Genomic DNA, 23,827 nt, shown 5'->3' with positions numbered 1-23,827 from the left:
ATGCATTTAGGCTTCACTATCATAGTGGGACAGAGATGAGGCAGAATCGTTCAACGTCACCTGTTGGCATGCAGAACCAATGATGAGAACACTCTCCAGATCCAGTCTGGTGTGTTGGTGTATTTACGGAGTGAGGAATTTGCAGTTAGAAGTGTCCATCAGAAATGCTTACTAGGATACAGCTGTTTCTGTTCATCGTTTCAGTCATAAGACCCTTAACTTCCTGCTTTCTCAGAGGATTATGGTGAAAGGATCTTTTAATCGTGGTTATAGATGCGGAAGATGGGAAGGACCTAATAGAGAAAGGAGTTCTGGCAATGGCCATAAAAGTTGGTCTTTTAACAGGGCCATAAGTCCATTAAAAAGGTATTACAATATATGTACTATCTGAAGCAACTTCATGATGTTATTTGTAAGGAGAAATCAGATAACCAAGTAACACTTCTTCCTATTCTGACAAGAATAACGGAATTACAGCCACATTTCTTATACGGAGAGTTGGTAGAGAAGGAAACAAAGTTTAAGATGCAAGTGATATTAATGAATTTTGGCAAATGTTGAATACCCAAGGACTGGAAATCTCCACATTTTCGTGAAATACAATTGGGCCAGGTCAAACTTTGATGGAGGTTTATGAGGATCCTGTTAAAAGAATATGAACACTGAGGACTCAAAGTTCTTAGAAGAATTGGGAAGGAAAAGAGCTGGCTTTTCTCCCTGGACTGCTACAATGCTGCTCTGGTAGATGAGGAATATAACATGTTTGTCAAACTTTCCTCAGATAAACTATTTATATCTCCAACACAAGCACCAGGGTACATATTTTCCTTCATTGCATGTTTTACCACCTACAGAATAACCTCTTAAAACAGATTTTGGAATGCTTTTCAATAGTACCTGTTCTAAACTGCCAGACTTAGCACGTCCTGGTGTATATGTAATATTCCTAGGACCGTCTACATGAGCCATGGTGGGGGCTAATCAACCACACAATGCCACAAACTTCTTGGTGGCATTCTGAGGCATAAGCACACATTTGACCACATTTAGTTGGATAATGGCACTCTATATCACAGGATTCCAAGTGTTCCTTTCTTTGCTGTTCCTCCAATACCTTCTCAAAATAGCACAGGTCAAAAGATTTTCTCTCCTGAATGGGCAGGACGGAAACCAGAATGAGAATTGCTATTTTTTTAAAGGTTCTGATGAGTAACAGTAATTTGGCGACAGCACCACATATTCAATACTTCTAACTGAGATGTGGCAGCTTCCGTGTCAGTACATCAAGTGTCTACTTTAATTAACGGTCCTTCCATAAAGAGTCTCAGGAGGAGCTCTTAGTGACCTTGGAAGAATTCCATCACAAAAGAAACAAGAACTTGTTGATTCCCCAATCAAGCAACCTGGGGTTTTATGAGTCAGTTTCTAGGAACTGCTTGCATGTTTACACTGATTGAAGTCCAATGTAGACAGTATGTGTGAGAAAGGAGGCAAGTTTCTTTTGTAAAATTAAAACACATTAAAAAATACCACAAAACATGCCTCTCCCAGTAAAGAAGAAACAATGAAAGAATGAATGCATTCCCAAAAGGGGGATAACAATGGAGAAGTCAATCCTGCCTCTTCTAATAAGAACAAAAACTAGTAAATGATAGTGGTAAATGGATACCAACCTGTAAATGGTGAGCATACATAAACAAAAGCATGTTCATGTAGCAAGTTCTCCAACATTTACAGTGTGTTTTCTGAGAAGCCTTTTTTGGTTGTGCCAGGAAGACAAGTACATTGCAGTTGTGAATGATGAAGAGTAAGACAATAGAGTGCTCACAGTTGACACCCACTTTGCAGCAATACCAGGATGCAGTAAAAAATAAGCTGTACCAAACAGTGCGATAAAAGCATGGTTTGATGAAAATTACAAAGAGAGAATTGGAAAAATAATTCACCACAGAAACGCACACCTACCCCATCGACATTCAAAGCAGTTTTTAAATACCGGGTACTGCTGTGTCACAAAAATCACATAGAACCACTAGATTGATAGAAGATGGACAATCATGAGTAGCTGCAAATTAGAGTATGAAATACCGACAAGAACTTGCAGGAGTTAAAATAAGTAAAGATAATGAAGCAGGGGCTGCACAGAGTGGAAAAACAAGCTAGTGCACCAACTCAGTTACCTGCTTGATTGCTCGAAGGCTGTCATTGCGGGGCACCAGAAACCGGAGGTAGATCCCAGTTGGGAGGAGAAAGTCCACCAAAATGCTCTGACTCTCATCCTTGGCCCAGAACTCAGCAGGGCAGTAAACCCCAGGAGGCATCCCACCAATAGCTCAGCGACCCTAAACACCAGCTGAAACAGAGAGCACAAGATGAGATAACACATGGCATCTCATGGCATTAATCCGCCCTGGCACTACCAAGCATTGAACTCTCTCGTTCCCCTCCCAGCCCCCTCTAGTTGGCAGAGATTTCTCCAAAAACATCCTGACAGCATCTTGCAATGGAACAATTTCCTAAGTACAGCTAGTCACTACAATATACAAGTCAATAGCTTATTTGAGTTTCCATGCTCTTGCAGCGATCTGCCCAGAAACAATCTCATCTTTGGGAAGAAGTGGTTTGTCTGTCAGATGTGCATACATTATTTTTGTCACGGTGTTGGAAATGCTTCTGTGTATTTCTTGCTACTTAGGTGTGCCAACTATATTAGGCTTCAGTGCTAAAAGTTACTTATACGGTAACAGAGTGGTTCCCTGTCTCAGAAATATGCATGCTCACTTCTTAAAGACTCAAGTAACGGCAAAACCTTCATTAGCAGTAAAGAAGGCCCCTGGTCTGAAGGTATTCAGATACACTGCATAAGAATCTGGCGTTAGAGATAATACAGCAAAAATACAATCTCATTTCATTTTAAGAGTAATACTTCAAAGACAACTAAAGTACTGAAAATGATTCTTAAACAACAGTAGAGGTTTTGGTCTTTTGTTTTTTTACTTTTATTCAATACATATGTCTTAACAGGTAACCCCTAAATAGTTCGAACAAATCCCTACAAATTTGCCCCTTGTGCTGTCATGCCACTGAGCAAAAGTTATTTGCTTCTTCCTTACAGACAATAGGTCTTAAAAGGTGTTCTTTTAAGCAACTGTGACAACCTCAAACCCTTCTCTGATCTTCATAAAGCATGTTGAGATGCACAGGGTGAAAGGGAAACACAAATCTGCAACTGACCTGTACTGAAAAAGAGAATGATCAGTTGAGAATGATTCAACTAAAGCCACCATACTAAACTTAACTTAAGCAAAACACCTGATCAATTCTCCAACCGACCAACAAAATCATCTTTCAACAATTACTCACTCACTGAACATCCTACCAACGATCTTCTAACTAAAAAAATGTTCAACAATACTCAAGTCAAAAAACTATTTTCCCCAAAATCAATCCTTCTACCAACTAATTAAATAGTTGAACAATTCACCAATCATGCAATAAAGCGTTCCATCAATAACTGAATCATCGACTTGGCTATCTGCAACCATACATACGATGTCCTTACAGTCATGTAACAAATCATACTTTAAACAATCTTCCAACTAATGCATTCTAGCAACAATCCACTACCCAACGAAATACTCCTTTTATTAAGCTTCAACCAAGCAACAGGAAATTTTAATAGCAATCTTTTTTTAATCAACCTTTCGAAAATCCCAATCATCAAACTACCAAAAATCCTCCAGTTAACCACTGAGCAGGTACCAACAAATTCAAAATCTCTCCAAACCACCAAATAAATCTTGCACGGCTAATTCTACAACCCTATATCCTACCAACAATCATATAATAAACAAAACACTCAATCAACAATCCTCCAACCAACCACTGATCAAACCTCTTAAACGTCTTTTAATGAAGTAACTAAGGGCCAGATGCAGGAAACACTTTGCGACTCGCAAACGGCAAAATTTGCCGTTTGCGACTCGCAAATGCGTGTTTCCAATGCAGAAATGCATTTTGCGAGTCGGGACCGACTCGCAAAATGCATTTCCGAATCGCAAATAGGAAGGGGTGTTCCCTTCCTATTTGCGATTCGCAGTGGTATGCAATACCATTTGCGACCGCATATGCGGTCGCAAATGGTGTCGCAGTTACCATCCACTTGAAGTGGATGGTAACCCACTCGCAAATTGGAAGGGGTCCCCATGGGACCCCTTCCCCTTTGTGAATGGACCACAAATTATTTTTTCAGGGCAGGTAGTGGTCCAAGGGACCACTACCTGCCCTGAAAAAATACCGAAACTAAAGGTTTCGGATTTTTTTTTTAAGTGCAGCTCGTTTTCCTTTAAGGAAAACGGGCTACACTTAAAAAAAACAAAAAACTTCTTTATTTAAAAGCAGTCACGAACATGGAGGTCTGCTGACTACAGCAGGCCTCCATGTTTGCGAGTGCCCATAGTCGCTATGGGGCCGCAATTTGCGACCCACCTCATTAATATTAATGAGGTGGGTCTTTGCGACCGCATAGCGACTCGCAGACGGTGTCTGAGACACCGTTCTGCATACCAATTTGCGAGTTGCAAATTGCGAGTCGGAAGGACTCGTAATTTGCAACTCGCAAATTCGATTTTTGCTACATCTGGCCCTAAACCTCATAACCAACAGTCCTCCAACAAAGATTTTCTACCAGCACTCCATCAGCAAGCTCATCTCAACTTTATTTTAGTGTCCTGTGCATTTATATGGCCTCTGAACCCATTCTGCCCACCCTCTCTGACCCAGGAAAAGAGCTCCCATTCAACTGTCAGTGACAGGCATAACTGTACAATCCCCAACAATTGTCCATTCAATTTCAGCTCATCAATAAATAAAACCACCTACCTCATTCATTAATTAAATCACAAAATTGTGCTACCAACATTTGAAACATCCGAAAAACAACACTCAGATCAACCAAAAGCACCAACCATCTCCACATCCCTCATCAAATCCTTGCCCCACAAGATCTTCCAAATCTTTCAAAACCGCAAAAAAGAATACAAGTGTGGAACACATTTCAATAACATATCTCCATCTGAAACTTGAGATGCAAACGTCAGCACAATGTAAACTCATCAGCAACCCAAAATTAAAACACGTTATCACTGATCTGCCTAGAACCCTCAGGCAGTGCCATGCACCCTGCCCTTTTAAATGCAGCTTTGCACTTTGAACCCAGTTTTTAACAATATGGTGCATTTTCCCTTCAAAGGTCGAGTTTGATCATACCAAAGTAGATTCACTGCCGAAGAGGTGTAAAACACCTGTTTTAGAGCTGATAATAAAATATAAAAAGTTTGTAATTTCATGAGAATCACTATTTAGAGCATATTTAGTTGGTAGATAGGTAAATTAACAACAGAGAATGGTGTCAGGAGAACTTGTCTGGCCTCCTCCACCTCCACCACTCAGCCCACATTTCCTAATATCTACTTAACTTTCACTCCTAACTAATCTCAAACGTCTTCTGAAAGACTGGCTTATACATTTACCTTTTATGATGTTGCTGACCTCCAAAACCGGAGTCATTGCTTTGTCTGCAGGAATAGAATGATTGACACCAATGACTTCTTCTTGAAATGGCTCACTCTGTCCTAATCAGACAAAATCAAACTTTACTGTCCAGCAGTAGTTTTTCTCTGTCTCCAAGAACACTCTGGGAAAGACTGATCAGGAGAGTGATGCAATCAATATTTAAAGCAGGACTATATTGTATAACTGTTATAGGCATACAACACTGAGGAAAATTCTACATTTGAGGACACTCCCATAAAGATCCTCATTGAATTTTGAGAAAATAGGTTAGTTCTTAAAAAAACTGCTGCTGAAAGTTATACTGGGACCTTTGAACATTGGTTGTCTTGGTGATCATTAGAATTAGATTGTGCAGATGTGGACAACAGAAGGAAAGATTAACTTGGTGCATGTACCCTGAACAGAGGTGACTGGACATTAGGAAAATACAGAAATTTCCTACAAACACGCAATGTATGATCTGTCGATATAGTGCAGATTTTCATACCACTATGAGGCAAGGTGGATGCTGGAGGGTCAAAGACAGCCTAGGGAGAGATGTAAACCACAGAAAGGCATGTGCATGACTAAGAGCTGGGGGGGAAGAAGCGTAGAAGAATTTCATAGGGGTAATTTATTTTGAAGCTTGTAAGTAGTTTCCAAAGTATAATCATTTTGATACAGGAAATTCTACCCATTATATTGAGAGGGAGCGAGTGCCAGTCCCATAAGACCTGTGTGTCACATCTCCACTAAGAGGTGGCCTAAGCTGCGGTCCCAGCATCACTGCTGGTCAGTAGTGATGAGTTTTGCAAGGTATTTAAAATGTTGATTTGGACTTCTAATTTTGGCTGCCAGCAAGCGACACTGATTCGCAATGAATGGGTAAACAGCCAGATTTGTCCCAATTAACTATCAATCGCAATGCCTCGCCATAGCTATTCAGGATGTCAATCAGTCTCTATCCTGTCCACTGTAGTTACTAAGGAACAGAGAGGGGCGGTCTTCAGGGTCCTCATCCCACTGGAAACACTGCACCAATCCATCTGTTCAAACCTGGCATGCCAGTGGCTCTATTGCTAGGTAAGACAGCATGGACAACACTGGTAAAAGAGGCAACTCTGTTGGGTATCTCTCTCCAAGAGGAATGGGTGAGCCTGAGCTCCATATACATGGGTTTGCAAAGTAAGGACTTAATGAGAGCCAAGAAGAAAGGACTGAAGCTCCTTTTAGAAAACCCTGAAAGAAGAATCCTGAATCAAGAGTTGAACACTTTTTAAAAAATCTTTTCAGTAGTGGGCATGAGCTTCTAAATCCAAATACCTCTTAATCCAGGACCCCTCAAAGCACAATAGCCACCAACTATACTCCAGTTACTGGGCCTCTACCACAGATCAAAAGAGAATAGACGTCCACCAGGTACTTTACTCTAGTGAAAGGGACTATGTGCAACGATTCCTGTTAGTCCAGGCAGTTTCTGGAGACTGACATTAACTGCTGTTGACAGAACATTAACCCAATGAGTCAGCACCAAAGACTGTTCTATTATCAAAGGGCAAAGACCTGCTGCAGTGTTCGGGCACAGAAGCACCACACACTTAAGATGAAATAGGGGATAATCCATCCTTTACCAAAAATATGAATGAGCCTTCTAACAACAAAGTGATATACATGTTGTGAATAATGAACATACCTATTAACGGACACATCCAAAGTTCAGCACCATGTAGGGGTACTGTATGATGCTACGTATATGGTAGGCCTGCAATGCGAGGACACAGAATAGTTTTCCACAATTATCATGACACACAGAGCCCCTCCCCCCCAAAACAAACCTTCCTTTCCAGCATCCCCTTCATCCCTGTACCTCATCCTCCAACTTCCAGTCTTCCAACAACAGTTACACTGCCATGCCCAATAGTTTCCTCACCCCTCGTTACTCTATTACAAGAGATGAAATGAAATGTACTCCATCATCAGACACACTGGCTAAAGTGTGCAAGCTCAAATTTTGTCACTCTCTAAGTATCTTGACTGCATCATGCCATTGAATCCCCAACAGTGAAAAGCACACCTTTTGGTAAACAGCACTGAGCAATCTTAGACACTGACTGACAACGTCTCTTTTAAAGTAGTGAGTGTATTATTCAAAACTTTGACTTAGAACTACTAATGCTAAGCCGTTGTTGCTCCAAAGATAGCTGCATACACTGAAATCCACCAGTTATAGTTAATTGAAGTAACTATAACTCGTGCCCACGCCATGCACAGTGTTGTTATCAATGAGAGGATGTTGATTCATGGCCAGAGCTGCCAACTTTGAAACTGGGGAACCAGGCTCTAGACTCCGCACAACAGCCTGTGATTTTGAGAAAAGCACTTCAGGCCTGATGTATATCTTGGTGGTCTTACTGTTGTCCTTCCGCCACTGCGGTTCCATGTACTACGTCGAGCTGAAGGAGTACCGCCCGCTGTATTTGGATGTCAGCAGTTCCACGGTAGCGGTTTCCCATTGCTGGCCAACTGGACTGCACCATCAGCCAGCCAGTATACCGCCCACCTGATTTAGATGTTCCCGCTGTACCAGCGGTGTGACGGCGGTGGGTTGGTAACAAAGAGGAAGTGTCCCCTTGGTTATGTGTGGATATAGGTGTGTTGCATACAATGTATTACCTATGTTAACACATATTCCAACCCCAAGAAAAACAAAAAAACATACTTACATGTATGTTGACGGTCAGGTCACTTATGATGGCACATGCTCATCCCTTCGCGTACAAGTCTCATCACTGGTCAGTTTTGTGTTTGGCAACGACAGGGTTGTGTCCTTTGGAGTGAAGTGTCAGCAGAAATGGCAGGAGTCCTCTGGCTGGGGTCCAGTTGAAACGGTAAGAGAAAAAGGGTGTGAAGGTGGGTTTTCATCCCCGATCCCCCAATCTGCCAGCCTTTAGTTGGAGGTGTTCCCACCATAGTCGGCCTGGCGGGAAGGCACTTCCAAATTAGCATGATGGTAACAGTGGCTGCAGTCCAGCTATCGGCCCTGTTTCCTATTGCACCGTCGATGAGGGTTGAGATACCAGCAACCACTGGCTCAAATTAAGCACTGCTATCACTTCATGGTGTCATTTAAATTTAAAATCCCTTGGAGGGTGCATAACATGATGTCTCCCACAACAGTTATAAAACAATACTGGAAGAATTCAAACCAGGAAATACCAGACAATGCTTTCAACGGTTTAAGTTGCAGCCATTTGAACACTTTGGGTGTAAATAACACCAGTTATCTTCTCAACCATCGAATACTGCCTTTATGCCAGAGTTGGATGCTTCAAGGTCATGTCTACAATTAGGAGAAATTATCTGTGGTTGAACTTGCACCTTAAGGAGGTTAAGCTTACTATAAGGAGAGTGGAGAGGCAGTGGGGAAGGAATTACAATCTGATTAACAAAACAGCATATATGGAGGTTGCTACCATGTAAAAATAAATAGAATAAGGAAGCTAAACGAGTCTAGATTCCAGCTGCCTTATCTAAGTAATTTTCCCAGAGAAAAGTACAATATTAATGTACTTTTAATTTCAATTTAAGTCTACAAAATTGTCTTTGTTTCATAGCATATAAAAATAAGTGACATCAAATTGCTGACACTGTAAAAGTATCTTATAGTTCAACATTAGAAACAAATAAAATAGAATCTAATATCAGTGACAGAGTTACATTACGGGCATGTAAAAAAAAACTATTAACCGTAACATCACAGGCATCACCTGCTTTTTCAGCATAATGATCCACTTGATAAGGGATTCTATTGTGAAGGTCACCATTGCCAAATCAGGTGTACTTCTAAATCAGCCCAGCCTCACAACTCTACCTTCGAATGAGCACCTCTGCTTACCCAAGAAGAGGATTGCAATGTAATTAATTAAATGTATCCATCTGTTCTGCTTAATGACATATATCCAGCAAGCATAATGAAAAGTGTTGATTTTCTCTCAACCATTTAAAAAGGGCACTTTCTCATGATGACTTTCATGACCTCTGGAAGCCTGCTGCTGTCAAGCCATTAATAAAAAATCCATCCCTCAAGCCATTTTTCCAGAAAAAAAAAATCCTCCATCTCTTTACTTCCCAATGAAGGCAAGCTTCTGGAGAAGTGAACCTCAACACAAATGCACAGCTTTGCTGAAGCAAGTGGTCTATTCAGTGATTACCAAGCTGGATTTTGTACAAGACACAGTACTTAACTTGCAGTACTTTCTGTCTTGAACGCTATGAGGAGCCCAGTAGAGGCAGGTGGGGTGGGGATACCAATTTTGTTAGACTAGTTTGCGGAGTCTGATACAAATAATCAAAATATTTTACTTGTCATCTTATAAGTAGCTGGCCTCAGGCGCTTTGTATATGGATCAAATCCTTTCCTACCAGAAGTGGCCGCACTGTCTCCATTTTGTTCGGAAATATAAAATGTCCTGGCCTTCATTAAGGAAAATTTAAATTCTGTTAAGGACACAGAGGTGAGGATTATGTATTTCATCCTTTTTTTTATTTCTCAGCAGCAACTAAAAAGCAGCAAACATTCAACAATAAATTTGGAACTACAAATCCCATGATTCCAAAGCAAATCTGAATGCCAGGATCCTTTACATAAGTCCTGAAGCACCTTTTTACAATCAATTACTGTACAAATGTAACTAGAATACTGTAACAACTAAGATACTCACACCTAATATAGTGTTACCATTCTCTGATGGGAACGGATGCCACTAAGAGGAATACTCCTCACCTCCATGCCCTGAACAAAATTGTACCTTTCCTTCACGCAGGCTAGGAAATTTTACGTTCTAAGAGTGAGGATTATGCAAAAAGCTGACCAACTACCAGGTTGATAATCCCTTGAACTGACTTAAAATAAAACTTCTTAAAGGTGTGCAGAGGTGAACAGTCTACTGCTCTTATTATATCACCCATACAGCCAAACAGTGAAAATGCTTTAGAGTCTGTAGATTCCCTAGCTGAGTGAGACTCGAAGGATGTGGAATCAAACGCTGCGTGTACTGCATAATCCAACTGACACATTACGCAACAGAAACAGAAGAAACATCCATCAATGGTTTCCTAATGAAGTTTAGAAACTGATCTACCTGGGAATAGAAAATCTCTGGCAATATCCTAATAAGCCTTACAGCATGTGACTATACGTTGCTTTGGCACATCCGGGAAGGCCTGATAAAACTGACTGCTCTAGAGTTGGAATCTGTCCTTATGGGGGATTATGAAAGAAATCCTGTCTGGGGTAAATATCCATCCTGAGATGTTCAAGGGCCTCACATCAGAAATCGTGCGGCGGGACGCTAGGAACAAAAGAAAGGCCAATTTAAAGAAAGTTCCTTGTTAGAGAGGTGATCATTTGATGGACAAGCCAACAAGAAACTCAGGACCACATTAACGTCCCAAAGATTTGAGTATCTAGACCCACTGAACCGGGAGACCGCCCACGTCCGTCAGAATAGTGTTAAACAGGAGAAGAGGAATTGGAGAATCTCAAGAAAGTTCCAGAGGAACAGGAAACAATACTTGTGACTTCTTAACTGGTGTCACCACAATGAGGTCTATATTCTTTCTCTGTACATGTGATGGCACTCTGGCAATCACTGCCAATGTAGGGAACACAATCAGTACCCCTCAACCAATCCTAAAAGACAGCACCCACTGCCCACACTTCTGGATCTGGTCTCTGAGTGGTCATGGCATTTGATGATTCAGTCAGGAGGAAAAAAGGTTCACCTTGTAAAAGCCAAATCTGGCCATCAACAGATGGAATACCCTGATGCAGAGTTTCCTGCTGTTGGCATCCTGGCAAAACCTGCAGTACCAATCAGCCAAATGTTCTGCCAGAATATACTCAGCAGTGACACAGTGACAGCAATGCCTCCATCTAGGCAGAAGTGCAAAACATTCTTGGCCTTCTAATCATGCATCTTGGAACTGTGCAACAGAAACGGTTGACACAGTTGACCAAGGAGACACTGTCCATCTTCACAATACAGCAAACCCTGGTCATTGTTTTGACAGCAAACAAACATGCAGCAGTTGATCTGAAGTTTCTACTTGTCTTTTGACCATTATCATTTTACACATAACTCTCTAAAAAAGCCTCCCGAACCCCATAGGATGGCAACCGACTTGATGACAATGTCTAGCGCTGATCGGAAAACTACCCTCCCATTTCGGGAGTCCATATAGTCAAGCCACCACTGCAGACCCTGATGCAGAGATCTGGCCCGGGACCAGGGTTCAATTCCTGCCTCGGCGGGTCTTGGGCTCAATTCCCTTGGACCAGATAATTCTCGCCTTGCTGCCTAATCCAATTGATGGGTCCCACTCTGTAACTCTGGGCAATAGCTTGCTTAATGTCCACAACGGCCCTGAGAGCGCTTGGATGCCCGGCTTCACCCTGGGGGTTGCCCAGGAGTGGGTGCCTCGAGGGGTTCCATAGCGGTAGGCGTACAGCGCCTTGAGACCCTAACAGGTGAGCAGTGCGCTATAGAAGTGCAAAGTTTACGTGCTTACGTTTACATCTCTGTCCTAGTTTCTTGGAAAGGAGGACCAATTCTGAGTATGCAAGGCGCTTCCTGCGGCTTGATGCTTTCAGCCACTGGAGAGCCCCGTAAGGCAGAGTGCCCAGGAAGATTGCCTTTATCGAGGAGGAGAGCAGAGAAAGCAGGTGATCACGGCCTTAACGAGAGCCAAACCTTGAGGAGGGCCCTTCTTAGCTCTTTCTTGATAACTGTAACTTTCCTGGTGGGCAACCACGTGGTGAATAATCTATTATGAAACCAAGAAATGTCATTAACTTCCTGTGTGCGAACTCTGATTTTTCCCAATTTATCCCAAATTCCAGAACTTGTAGCAGGGAAAGGCCAGCCTTATGTGCAGCAGCAGAGTCTGTCAGAACTAGTCCATCAGCAGGACATCAGCCAGACACTGAGTGCATCCCTCTGGATCTCAGGAAATCCGTTATCAGATATAGTAATTTTGTGAAACACCACGATGCCTGGAACAGATGAAACATAATGCTTGAGGAACCATAAAGCTAGTTCCTCCATGAAAACTGGAGGAATCCTCATGCAGCCAGAGGTGATACCGATAAGCTGCACATCCTTTAAGTCTAGATGGGCCATCCAATCGTCCCTCATCAGGATGCCTCTGAGGAGCAAAACAAACTTTTTGCTGAAATGCTGGTACACCAAACTGTACATTGGTACAACAATTCCTGAATGTTGATCACCAAAATGTGCCTCATGTCCTTCTTCTTGACCAGCACCATGTTCCTTAAAAACTAACCAGGATGATGCACCGTCTCCACAATGGCTACATTACTTAACATTCCCTTGACCTTCAGATATAACAAACTATCTAGCCACTGGGAGACGTACAGAGCTTGGAGTCTCCTCTCCTGCCTTGTCGACCCCCAGAAATGTATATGGAAGCTTTCTACAGTACCCACGGGACTCCTGCGAACTATCTCCACTTGTTTACAAACAAGGCCAGTACCCCTCCCAGTTTTAGGGGGGAGGGGTACTTTTTACCTGTAAATCCACCAGAGGCATTGGTGACAGCTGAAGTCTCCCCTGCCACATAATCTACAGCCAGCACCACTGGACGGGAAGAATCCACTGAACCTCCAAGGAGTTGACCCTTTTGCTTCCCTTTCCTCTTTTGGAGGCTTGAATGTCCAAGCACGCCCTTGGCTCGACCAACCATTGCAAAAAATGTAGGTCAAAGTGTGTTTTTACATTGAAGTTTGTGTACTCTTCAAGGAGGTAAATGTGGCTATCAACCTGCCCAGTTCCTTCAGGTATGGATCCCCAAACAGGTATTCCTGAGCCACTAGTCTCATTGCACTAAATCAACTAAGTTGGGGTCCACATTGTTGAGCAGGGAAGGCAACCCTCTCTGGATATCGTACAGTTTGTGTTACCAAATCTCCGGTGCCTCTCAAGAAAGCGTCTCTGGAGCATTCTAGTGCTCTGATTCCTTGATCTCTTCTGCCACATCCAGGCTCTCAGTGAGTGTACTAGAACATCTAAAAGCCTCTCCTAGCTTGTACATCAGGACTTATTGGGGTTTATGAACATGAATGAAAAGTTGCAACATGTGAGACAATCTCAAGATTAAACGCTACCCAGCCGTACATGGTGGAGTCGAGTATATGTCTCCCAAGGGCAAGCACAACCCTCTTTATCCAGAGACATTCTTGTCCTATTGCAACCTAATCTGCATCTCAGGAATCCATTTAGACAATTTCATTTCTGAGGGCACACACTTACCTAACATACATAGTTGTGGAAGCGTTTCTAGTGAAGCATGGAACTCCGGATCTGCTAGGGTCTGTGTGCTTTTCTGTCACATATGGGGAAGCCTCATCATCAGTCCTCTCATCAAGCACAGGGTATGCTCTGGGGAGGAACAGGGAACATAATCTGGGGCAAACTTGTCATCTGGGTTCTGTTTTTGTTCTTTTGTCTTATAAAGCTCAGAAATCTCACCCCTCACAGGGATATTTTTGCTCTAAATGTCTGGTACTACTTCCTCCTGGATGGCATGGGTAGGGGACCCAAAAACCATGAAGTTTTGAGGAAAGCTTTCCTTAAATATCCAATACATTAAGATGGCCCGGGGCATGGCTTGGCGCCAATGGGCTAGGAAGCAAAATCCTGTGCTCCCAGTCGAAACTGCCATTCGGGGGGGGGGCAATCATCTGCAAATCTGCCCTAAATTGAACTGGTGGAGTGTACAGGTTGGGTTCCCCACCCAGACTGGATCCACAGCGGGGTCCAAGAGACCGCTGCAACTGGCAAATCTTCCCAAATCGGCAATGACTATGAGAGGCCGCTCAACAAAATGGAGGCACTGGACTGAAGAGACAGAGCTGCCTTGCTTTGTGGACTCCTTAGATGGCGGCAGAGGGAATCGGGAAGCGATAGAGAGATGGCACCTGCAGCGTCGTCAGAGACTGCAGAGGCTGCTGACTCAAAGTGAAGCGGGCCCAAACAACAAGCAACTGGTTGTTATCCTGGGAGGGCTGCAGCTCTGGAAGAGCAGAGTACAGCAAAGGTGCGAGGTGTGCCTTTGTGGACAGACAGTGTGCCAGGAGCAGAGTCCACCAGAAACACACCCAATACGACCGCACTGCCAAGGAGGCTGCCACCACAGGGGCACCCAGGGGGACGTGACTGCACTGTCCAGCAGGCCAAATGCTTAAACACAATCGCTGTTCCCTGCATTCCATGACGCCACTTGCAGATCCTAGATGAGGAGCGAGAGGGATTGAATGACTCTCTTTGGTTGTAGCGCCTTCTCAGCCAAGCTAATTCTTCTACTGCAGGACACTGTTTGAGCCTGCCCTCCCCCCCCCCCCACACACACACACACACACACACCTGCAACAGCATCCTGCCCACCACAGTGGTGAAGTCTTGGGGCCCCACTCTGGAATGCTAAGCCATGAGGTGCTCCAGGGGGCCGACTGCATAGAACACTATCTATATATGATGCCAGGAGGAGCTCACCAATTGTGGGCAGCAGTTTTGCTGAGGCGCTTCTTGTCTGCAGTGCAGACCCCAGCAGGTGGATGAATTCCTGAAACCTGTAGTTCTCCCAATGCTTACACAAGAGGAAGCAAAGGCCTTATGAGGAGCCATTACACTCCAAGAGGTTTGCATGGCTACTAAAGGCATGGCCTGCAGCTAAGTCACCGGGACTGATGGACTACTGGTGGAGTTTTACGCAGTCTATGCTGGAGAACTGCCACAACAGTTGGTCACCCTTTATATGCTACCCCAGAAGATGGGTTACCTCCCTGCCTCTACTAGGGAGGCTTTGGTTGTCCCCCCTGTTGAAGCCAGGCTGCCCCACGCAGTGCTGGGCATATCGCCCTTAACACATGCTAAACATGGATTATAAAATTCTTAGCCATACACTGGTGACCCACCTCCTGCTCCTCATGCCCCGATTAATCCATGCAGGCAAGGCTGGCTTTATCCTGGGGCGTAATACGGTGACCAACATCCGTAGGCTTCTGTCAGTCCTTAAAGCAGAAGGCCTTGACAATGCCAGGGGAGTGAGTGTAGCAATCGACATCGAAAAAGCTTTCAATAGCCTCTGATGGGACTTTCTTTATAAGACAATGTTAAAGATGGGTCTTGGACAAGGGTTTGTACAATGCACTGACTTGCTGTGTTCCATGTTTGCACGGGCAAATGTATCTCAGACTCCTATATGGTGGGGCGGGGCACCAGACAGGGGTGTCCACTCACCCCCCTTTTTGTTTGCCATTGTTGTCAAACCATTTTCTGGCAATGCCCACTCTGGCTCATCATTTAGAGGTCTGGATTTTAGGGATAGGATTCACCAGACTGTTCTCTATGCACATGATACGCTCCTCTTCCTGTGGGATTTGGGTGAAGACCTGTGAGGAACAATAGCACTACTGGAGCGCTTTGGAGGCTTTTCGGGCTTCTGCATCCACTGGCAGAAGTTCCAGTTGTTCCCACTATGTTGTAATACACCTCAGCCTCTGAACCTGCATGGCCTTGCCTGGGAAGGGGACGTGCCTGAAATACCTTGGAGTCAGGATCTACCAAGATCCCTCTGACCTACTGGGGGAAAATATTGGTGCAGCCCTTAGAGTGCTCTGCGCAAGTGTGGATTTCTGGAAGACCCTGCCGCTATCTGTGGCAGCGGGGATAGAAGTAGCAAAGATGGTAAAGCTCCCTTGGCTATTGTATTTTTTGTCCATGCTGCCTATTATCATTTTTTTCTGGTCTTGAACTTAATTTTGACTGAACTCATCTGGGGGTGGGGGGGCAGAAGATGCAGGGCGGCACTGACCAAACTACAACAGTCTACATCTGATGGAGGGCTGCCGGCACCGGATTACGAGTTTTACTGCCTGGCGGCACAGTTCCAGTGGCTCAACCAATGGATCGCCTCATGGCTGCACCAATGCGGGATCCTGATGGAACAACCCTGAGTCTCATTGTACTAGAGCCTCCTGAACCCCGAGTGACCACTCTGGGATGGTCCTAAAGCCCTGCAGTAGCTTGTCACTCTTGGTGGTGCTCCTTCCAATGCACTTGGGTAGATAAGCCCTAATCACCAGCTTTTCCAATGCAAGGACTAGAACAGCTGGCTGCGGGTGAGGCACTGAGGGGACTAGTGGAGTGGTCCCAATATGGGATCACCCGTGTGGGTGACCTCTGCAGGGATGGGGCACTCATGGCATTTGACGATCTCTCAAACACCTTTGAAATACCTGAGAACCAATTTCTCTTACATCGTGCGTTAATAGCAACACCACGTAACCACTGGCCGACTGGCTTATCTGACCCCTCCCCTCCTCCAAGGGAGGTTGTGGCACCACAATGGGCCATATCAAGGCGGTGACTGGTTTGTATTGTGCGATAGTAGCAACACTATGTAACCACTGGCAGACTGGCTTATCAGACCCCACCCCAGGGTTGCAAGGTTCTGTGCAACACAATGGGCAATATCAAGGCGGTGACTGGTTTGTATCAGGCTCTACAGGCTGATGCTATAGTGCTCCTGAGGGATTTGCATGAGTAGCGGGAGGCAGACATGGAGCTGCCAATCCCCGAACCTGAATGAGAAGCAATATTTAGCAACATACAGGGAGTGCAGAATTATTAGGCAAGTTGTATTTTTGAGGATTAATTTTATTATTGAACAACAACCATGTTCTCAATGAACCCAAAAAACTCATTAATATCAAAGCTGAATATTTTTGGAAGTAGTTTTTAGTTTGTTTTTAGTTTTAGCTATGTTAGGGGGATATCTGTGTGTGCAGGTGACTATCACTGTGCATAATTATTAGGCAACTTAACAAATAAAAATATATACCCATTTCAATTATTTATTATTACCAGTGAAACCAATATAACATCTCAACATTCACAAATATACATTTCTGACATTCAAAAACAAAACAAAAACAAATCAGTGACCAATATAGCCACCTTTCTTTGCAAGGACACTCAAAAGCCTGCCATCCATGGATTCTGTCAGTGTTTTGATCTGTTCACCATCAACATTGCGTGCAGCAGCAACCACAGCCTCCCAGACACTGTTCAGAGAGGTGTACTGTTTTCCCTCCTTGTAAATCTCACATTTGATGATGGACCACAGGTTCTCAATGGGGTTCAGATCAGGTGAACAAGGAGGCCATGTCATTAGATTTCCTTCTTTTATACCCTTTCTTGCCAGCCACGCTGTGGAGTACTTGGACGCGTGTGATGGAGCATTGTCCTGCATGAAAATCATGTTTTTCTTGAAGGATGCAGACTTCTTCCTGTACCACTGCTTGAAGAAGGTGTCTTCCAGGAACTGGCAGTAGGACTGGGAGTTGAGCATGACTCCATCCTCAACCCGAAAAGGCCCCACAAGCTCATCTTTGATGATACCAGCCCAAACCAGTACTCCACCTCCACCTTGCTGGCGTCTGAGTCGGACTGGAGCTCTCTGCCCTTTACCAATCCAGCCACGGGCCCATCCATCTGGCCCATCAAGACTCACTCTCATTTCATCAGTCCATAAAACCTTAGAAAAATCAGTCTTGAGATATTTCTTGGCCCAGTCTTGACGTTTCAGCTTGTGTGTCTTGTTCAGTGGTGGTCGTCTTTCAGCCTTTCTTACCTTGGCCATGTCTCTGAGTATTGCACACCTTGTGCTTTTGGGCACTCCAGTGATGTTGCAGCTCTGAAATATGGCCAAACTGGTGGCAAGTGGCATCGTGGCAGCTGCACGCTTGACTTTTCTCAGTTCATGGGCAGTTATTTTGCGCCTTGGTTTTTCCACACGCTTCTTGCAACCCTGTTGACTATTTTGAATGAAACGCTTGATTGTTCGATGATCACGCTTCAGAAGCTTTGCAATTTTAAGAGTGCTGCATCCCTCTGCAAGATATCTCACTATTTTTGACTTTTCTGAGCCTGTCAAGTCCTTCTTTTGACCCATTTTGCCAAAGGAAAGGAAGTTGCCTAATAATTATGCACACCTGATATAGGGTGTTGATGTCATTAGACCACACCCCTTCTCATTACAGAGATGCACATCACCTAATATGCTTAATTGGTAGTAGGCTTTCGAGCCTATACAGCTTGGAGTAAGACAACATGCATAAAGAGGATGATGTGGTCAAAATACTCATTTGCCTAATAATTCTGCACTCCCTGTATATGCTGTCTCTAGGAATGCCAGATTCAAATTGATTAATTTCTACTTTTTACATGGGGTATATCTAACTCCTGGTAAGATCACACAGCTCTACCAGGGGACTTGGTGGACTGTCCCAGATGTGGCAAGCAGGCAGCTGAAATGCTTCACATGGTTTGGTCTTGTCCTGAACGGACCATTTTTTTGGAAGGAGGTGGTTGTGTGTATCAATGAGGTTACCCAAAGGTCTGTTCCCCCACTCCCTTGGTATGTCTACTAATGGGGATACCTGCATCCTCCCAAATGTAAGATCAGAACCAGATGTATAGACCTGGCCCTCATTCTTGCAAAATGGGAAATTAACATTATTTGGAAGGCCCCACCAGAACCAAGATTGACAAAATGGAGATAAGATCACCTTAGATGGGCAGGATATGAAAGTGCAGTACTATTCCAAGAAGCATGAAGAGGACGTGGGTCGTTGGATAAGGTCAAGGCATGGAATCACCCAGTAGACTGCCTTGTGGAACCCGACCCAGATGCCCCTGAGTGTTCCCCCTCACCCGCAAGCACGTCTGGAAAAGGAGGAGATTAAACTTCCTTACTTCCTACATGCTGTGAAATGTAAAGTGACATGCTCATGCAGGGGTCCATGCTCTGGTGAAACATTTAGGGTGGGATATGTTGAGTGCCCTGTGTACAGGCGGGGGGAGTATGTTAAATGGGAACAGGGGTAGAGGGTTAGTACTTGTTTTCAAGTGGTGAATACTGCACTGATTTGTACATGGCATGCCATATGCTGCAAGTCCTCACTGTGCTCATAGCGATTCTTTCAATGTTGAAATATATCGCACATGGACACTTGCTGTAATGCCTTCCAGCCCTTCTGGGGGTTAACTGCACTGTTTGAAAATGTAATAAAATGTTGTTTAAAAAAAAATTAAATAAAGAAACATATCAAGATGGCCCAGTTAGCCATCCTCCTCTAGGCTTTGGTCTAGCTTGATCCTGATGCTCCTAGGGCCTGCAGTTTACTTCACCTATTAATTCTTCTTCACTCTGGGAGGGGGATCTAGGCATTGTGCCCCCAGCAGCAGCAACCGGTGACCCAAGGGATTCAAAACCTTGCCAACTGCCTTTTTGCACCAGTAACTCAATGGTCTCAGTGAAATCTGGACCAACCAGAACAGAGCTGCTGCCCCAACACAATATGCTGCTGCCCCAACACAATATGCACCATCCCAAGGTCCTGTGTACTCTACTTGTAACTGACCATGAAAGTGATGTTTCATGGTCCCAAATGGTTTCATGGTCCCAAATGGGAATAGTAATGGGGCCATATCCTGCTGGTAACCTTAGGCCAAAGATGAGTACACCATCCTTATGGTGCACAAGGAAGTTGCTCATTGAGCCAGGACAGACATACATTTTACCAAACGTAAAACGGCATATGGTTAATGGCTACAGGTATCTCAGGGACCTGGTGGCTAGCAATAAGGGGATCAAGGCAGCAAACACATTGCCAAAGAATTCATGGAAGTCTGACGCAGGCTCAGGCATACCTAAATCAACACACCAGACCAATGACAGAGAAGAGGAACTGTCAGAAGGTGGTGGAGCTTGGTAGCCACTGAGTGCAGACAGTGCACTTTGCTACATGCTGTCACCAAAGGCCCTACCTGTCTTCGGAGCGTTTTAGAATACCCGCCTGGCAGCTCGCCTACCACCCCCAAACCACAGGGCCAGAGTGCCTTCAAGAAAGCTCTTGCACCAAATTAGATAAGTGCAAGGTTTACTTAAACGAAAAATTCAAGCAGCAGTATATTACAACAAAGTGAAAATCTCCCCCCCCCCCCGATCTCCCTTCTTAATGTGATCACCCCAGACACGGGAAAGGAAGAACGAAGAGGAGGGGAGAAAACTAAGGGGTTCACGGTCCACATACCACCAATATAGATCCTCAGGAAAACAAAATATTTACCTTGCTGCTAAAAAGGGAAAAAAGGAGATGTACTTCTGAAGGGCTCATGTGAATGATCCTGGTATTCGGATTAGTTCTGATGTCTGTGTTTGGACTCATGGAATTTGTAATTTGAAGTTTACTGCTGGACATTTGATGATTTTCACTGGCTGCTGTGAAATACATTGTAGTAAGAAAGGTCCAATCCTCGTCTTCGGTCCTGAAATGGAACTCAAGCACAACCCTGCGGCATACCATAAGGGTCTATACAATGTCCGATTTCCTTTTCGATAATATTAATATTTACCTCTGACACATAACTCTCCACTCCATAAGAAAGGGATTATATATATGCAGACTATAGCAAGCTTATCTTTGGGCTACTTCGTCCCCCTGACTGAACCCAACTAGCTCACGAGTCTCGAGTCCAAAACGCACTACATTGAGCTAGGGTGGATGTCCACCAACTTTACGGAACTGAATCTAAGATTATATTATATTTATTTCAGCCATGAAAGTAAAGAGAGATGCTTCTTGGTGACCCAAAATGCTGGGTTCTTCTTGCATGCCATTTGAAGCAGTTGGAAGTCTATGGTACTTATGGGACGATAACCTGTCTTTAGACAGCCTCACTTACATATTGCTCAGACCTGTTTTGACCCTATTAAGATCCGAAAAAAGATTCTTCTGACATACAATTGCTTACCACAAAGATACATGCTCTAATCTAGTCACAATTAGACTGCCAGTAAAGCTCGTATCACCCCCATATTCAGATAACTACATTAGCAGACAATTTGCTCTACAGTCATGTTCATCACTTACAGTGCCCACATTTATTCACACCCAATAACCAAATTACTTAGCAGCTACATTTTCTCTTCATTGCCCTTCTTCAGTCCTTAGGTCAACTAACCAGCGGCTCCGTGTCTCCCCCAGAGATCGTACTGTCACCTTCTGTGGCCAGGCTTTTTTCTGTCAAAACCACCAAATACTGGAATAGTCTGCCATTCACTCTTCAGGCTGAGAAAAACCGTCTTCTCCTCAGCAGAATGCTATAAATATGGCTTCATAATCATTAGGCCGTGTTGCCTTTTTTAGCTTTACGTGTAATGTGCTTGATAGCCCCATAAAGGTTTGATGTACGCTGCACCTTAAAAATAAAACTAAAAAAATATCATAACATCAAAATATCTAATATATCCAGAAATGCCAAGATTCACCCCGGAGACACAAGAAACAGAGTCGGAGCTGTGTGAGGGGCATGCCACACAGTAACTATTCGCCCTTAAGTAAATATTTCTATCCACCTTCTAAGTCACAAATAAAGTACGACAGAACAAATCAGTGTTCTCAGGATACTTCAAATAAAAGACATGGCAAGCACAAAATGAACAGCTTTTACACGCTTCAGTGTTACATCAATATAGCAACTCATGAAGCGACCCAACATACATTATTCCCAAACTGCTTGCTTCACACTGCATACATTTAATACTGTATTTATGACCAACACAATCCTAAACCGCATGGAACATTCTCAGCAGTGCATCGGGATATCAGGGAACTCAAGTGCATCACACTATAGCTGCAATACAGCAAACTTGCACAGTAACTTTATTATGGACTAGTCTTTAAGTGTCTAAGCCGGCAACATGGCATCTGATCATACAAGTCATATTCGTATAACGCTGGCCCTGGTGTGACTCAGGATTGAGACACACAGATAACATATGGGTGACCTGCATGACTGAGTTTTACATTAAGATTTTTTTCCTTCTATTCTGACCATAATTATCTCCTGGTCAATTATCATAATGATTTGTATCCAACAGTTCCAATTCACAGATATGACGATGTTATTGCAGTAAGTGTATACAGATTTTTGAATATTTGAGAACAACTGCTACATATGATTGTGCATGGCCTAAACGAGTTTAGTCTTTGAAGCTGTGCCTTCTTGAAAGGATACACAAACTCTCAACACACTTAACCTGGTGCATGTATTAACTCATGATGTAGGAGAGTTCTGTACACACGAGTTCATCTCCTTTCAGTGTCACCAACATATCTCCTCACCTCAAATCACTCTTATGGGCACAAATAAGCTCTGCTTTCCAACTACCCTTGATTTTTTGTAATCGTGAGCTTTATAAATTAGTTTACTAGTCTAAATTGACCTACCTCTTGACACTGTACTTCCCTATTCCAAATTATGTTCATAGATTTAGCTCCTCCGCCTTTTCATGCAGCTTTACATCATAATTTATAATTCCCATGAATATGGTACTACATTGAACCTTTAACACTGACTATGATTTGTATGTTGCTATGCCACCATGTATAAAAACGCGCTGTGAAGCTCTTTTTTCACTATCACTTATTAAATGAAATTCCTGAAATATATATTTCCCATTCTTTCCATACAACTTTGAGAAAGCCCGTTGATTATCGAGGGATGTGTAGAAATTACCAAAAGAATAAAGATGAAACCTCCAATAACTAAGCTAGGAGAAATTCCTAAACAAACGTAAAACTGAAAGAGTGCCAAGATATAAAACTCTCAACTGAGATGTAAAACTCTCAAAGAAGTACAATATTTGCCTGAAACGGGAAGCAACAAATGAGAAGCGTTTTGTAAAAATAATGCTTTACTATTCATCTTATCGAACATATTGGGTGCCTGTATTAAGAGACATCTAGAAATGGAAGTGAATCGGGAAAAATGTTCAGGTCATATAAACTTAAGAAGAGCAGCAAGAAATGCAGAAACAGAGTAAGAACAAGTAGAACATTGAGACTGTTACAAATTAAGGGATTTGGAGAGTGTGCACAATGAGGCAGTGAATGGGAGAGGTCAAAAGCATGAGAAGGTACAAGTGCCAAGGATCAAACGGAATGGGAGAAAAGAAGGGCATTTCAGGAGAGATTACCCGAGAGAAAAATCAGCAAGGAGAGACAGCATGGACTGAATGCAAGTACACAGACTGGGGATAGTGCTGAGAGTTGTCAGAGAGTTCATACAGATGTAAAGATGGAGAATGAGCGAAATATGAATTGCGAGAGTTAATGGCACAGGCT

At 43.5% G+C, this 23,827-nt stretch overlaps 1 protein-coding gene across 2 annotated transcripts in view; it reads right to left on the bottom strand.

Annotated features, from left to right (window-relative positions):
- The window catches only part of PIK3CD (phosphatidylinositol-4,5-bisphosphate 3-kinase catalytic subunit delta), a 479,399-nt gene that overhangs the window by 430,495 nt on the left and 25,077 nt on the right, over positions 1-23,827 (bottom strand). For both annotated transcript variants that reach the window (XM_069241165.1, XM_069241164.1), the window contains exon 2: positions 2,181-2,353. In XM_069241165.1, the coding sequence (XP_069097266.1) occupies positions 2,181-2,321 (141 nt within the window). In that variant the 5' untranslated portion in view covers positions 2,322-2,353. The remainder of the gene's footprint in view (positions 1-2,180; positions 2,354-23,827) is intronic.

The sequence above is a fragment of the Pleurodeles waltl genome, chromosome 6 (genome assembly GCF_031143425.1).
Source record: "Pleurodeles waltl isolate 20211129_DDA chromosome 6, aPleWal1.hap1.20221129, whole genome shotgun sequence".
Taxonomy (NCBI): Eukaryota; Metazoa; Chordata; class Amphibia; order Caudata; family Salamandridae; genus Pleurodeles; species Pleurodeles waltl.
This window is presented reverse-complemented; position numbering and strand designations above follow the sequence as displayed.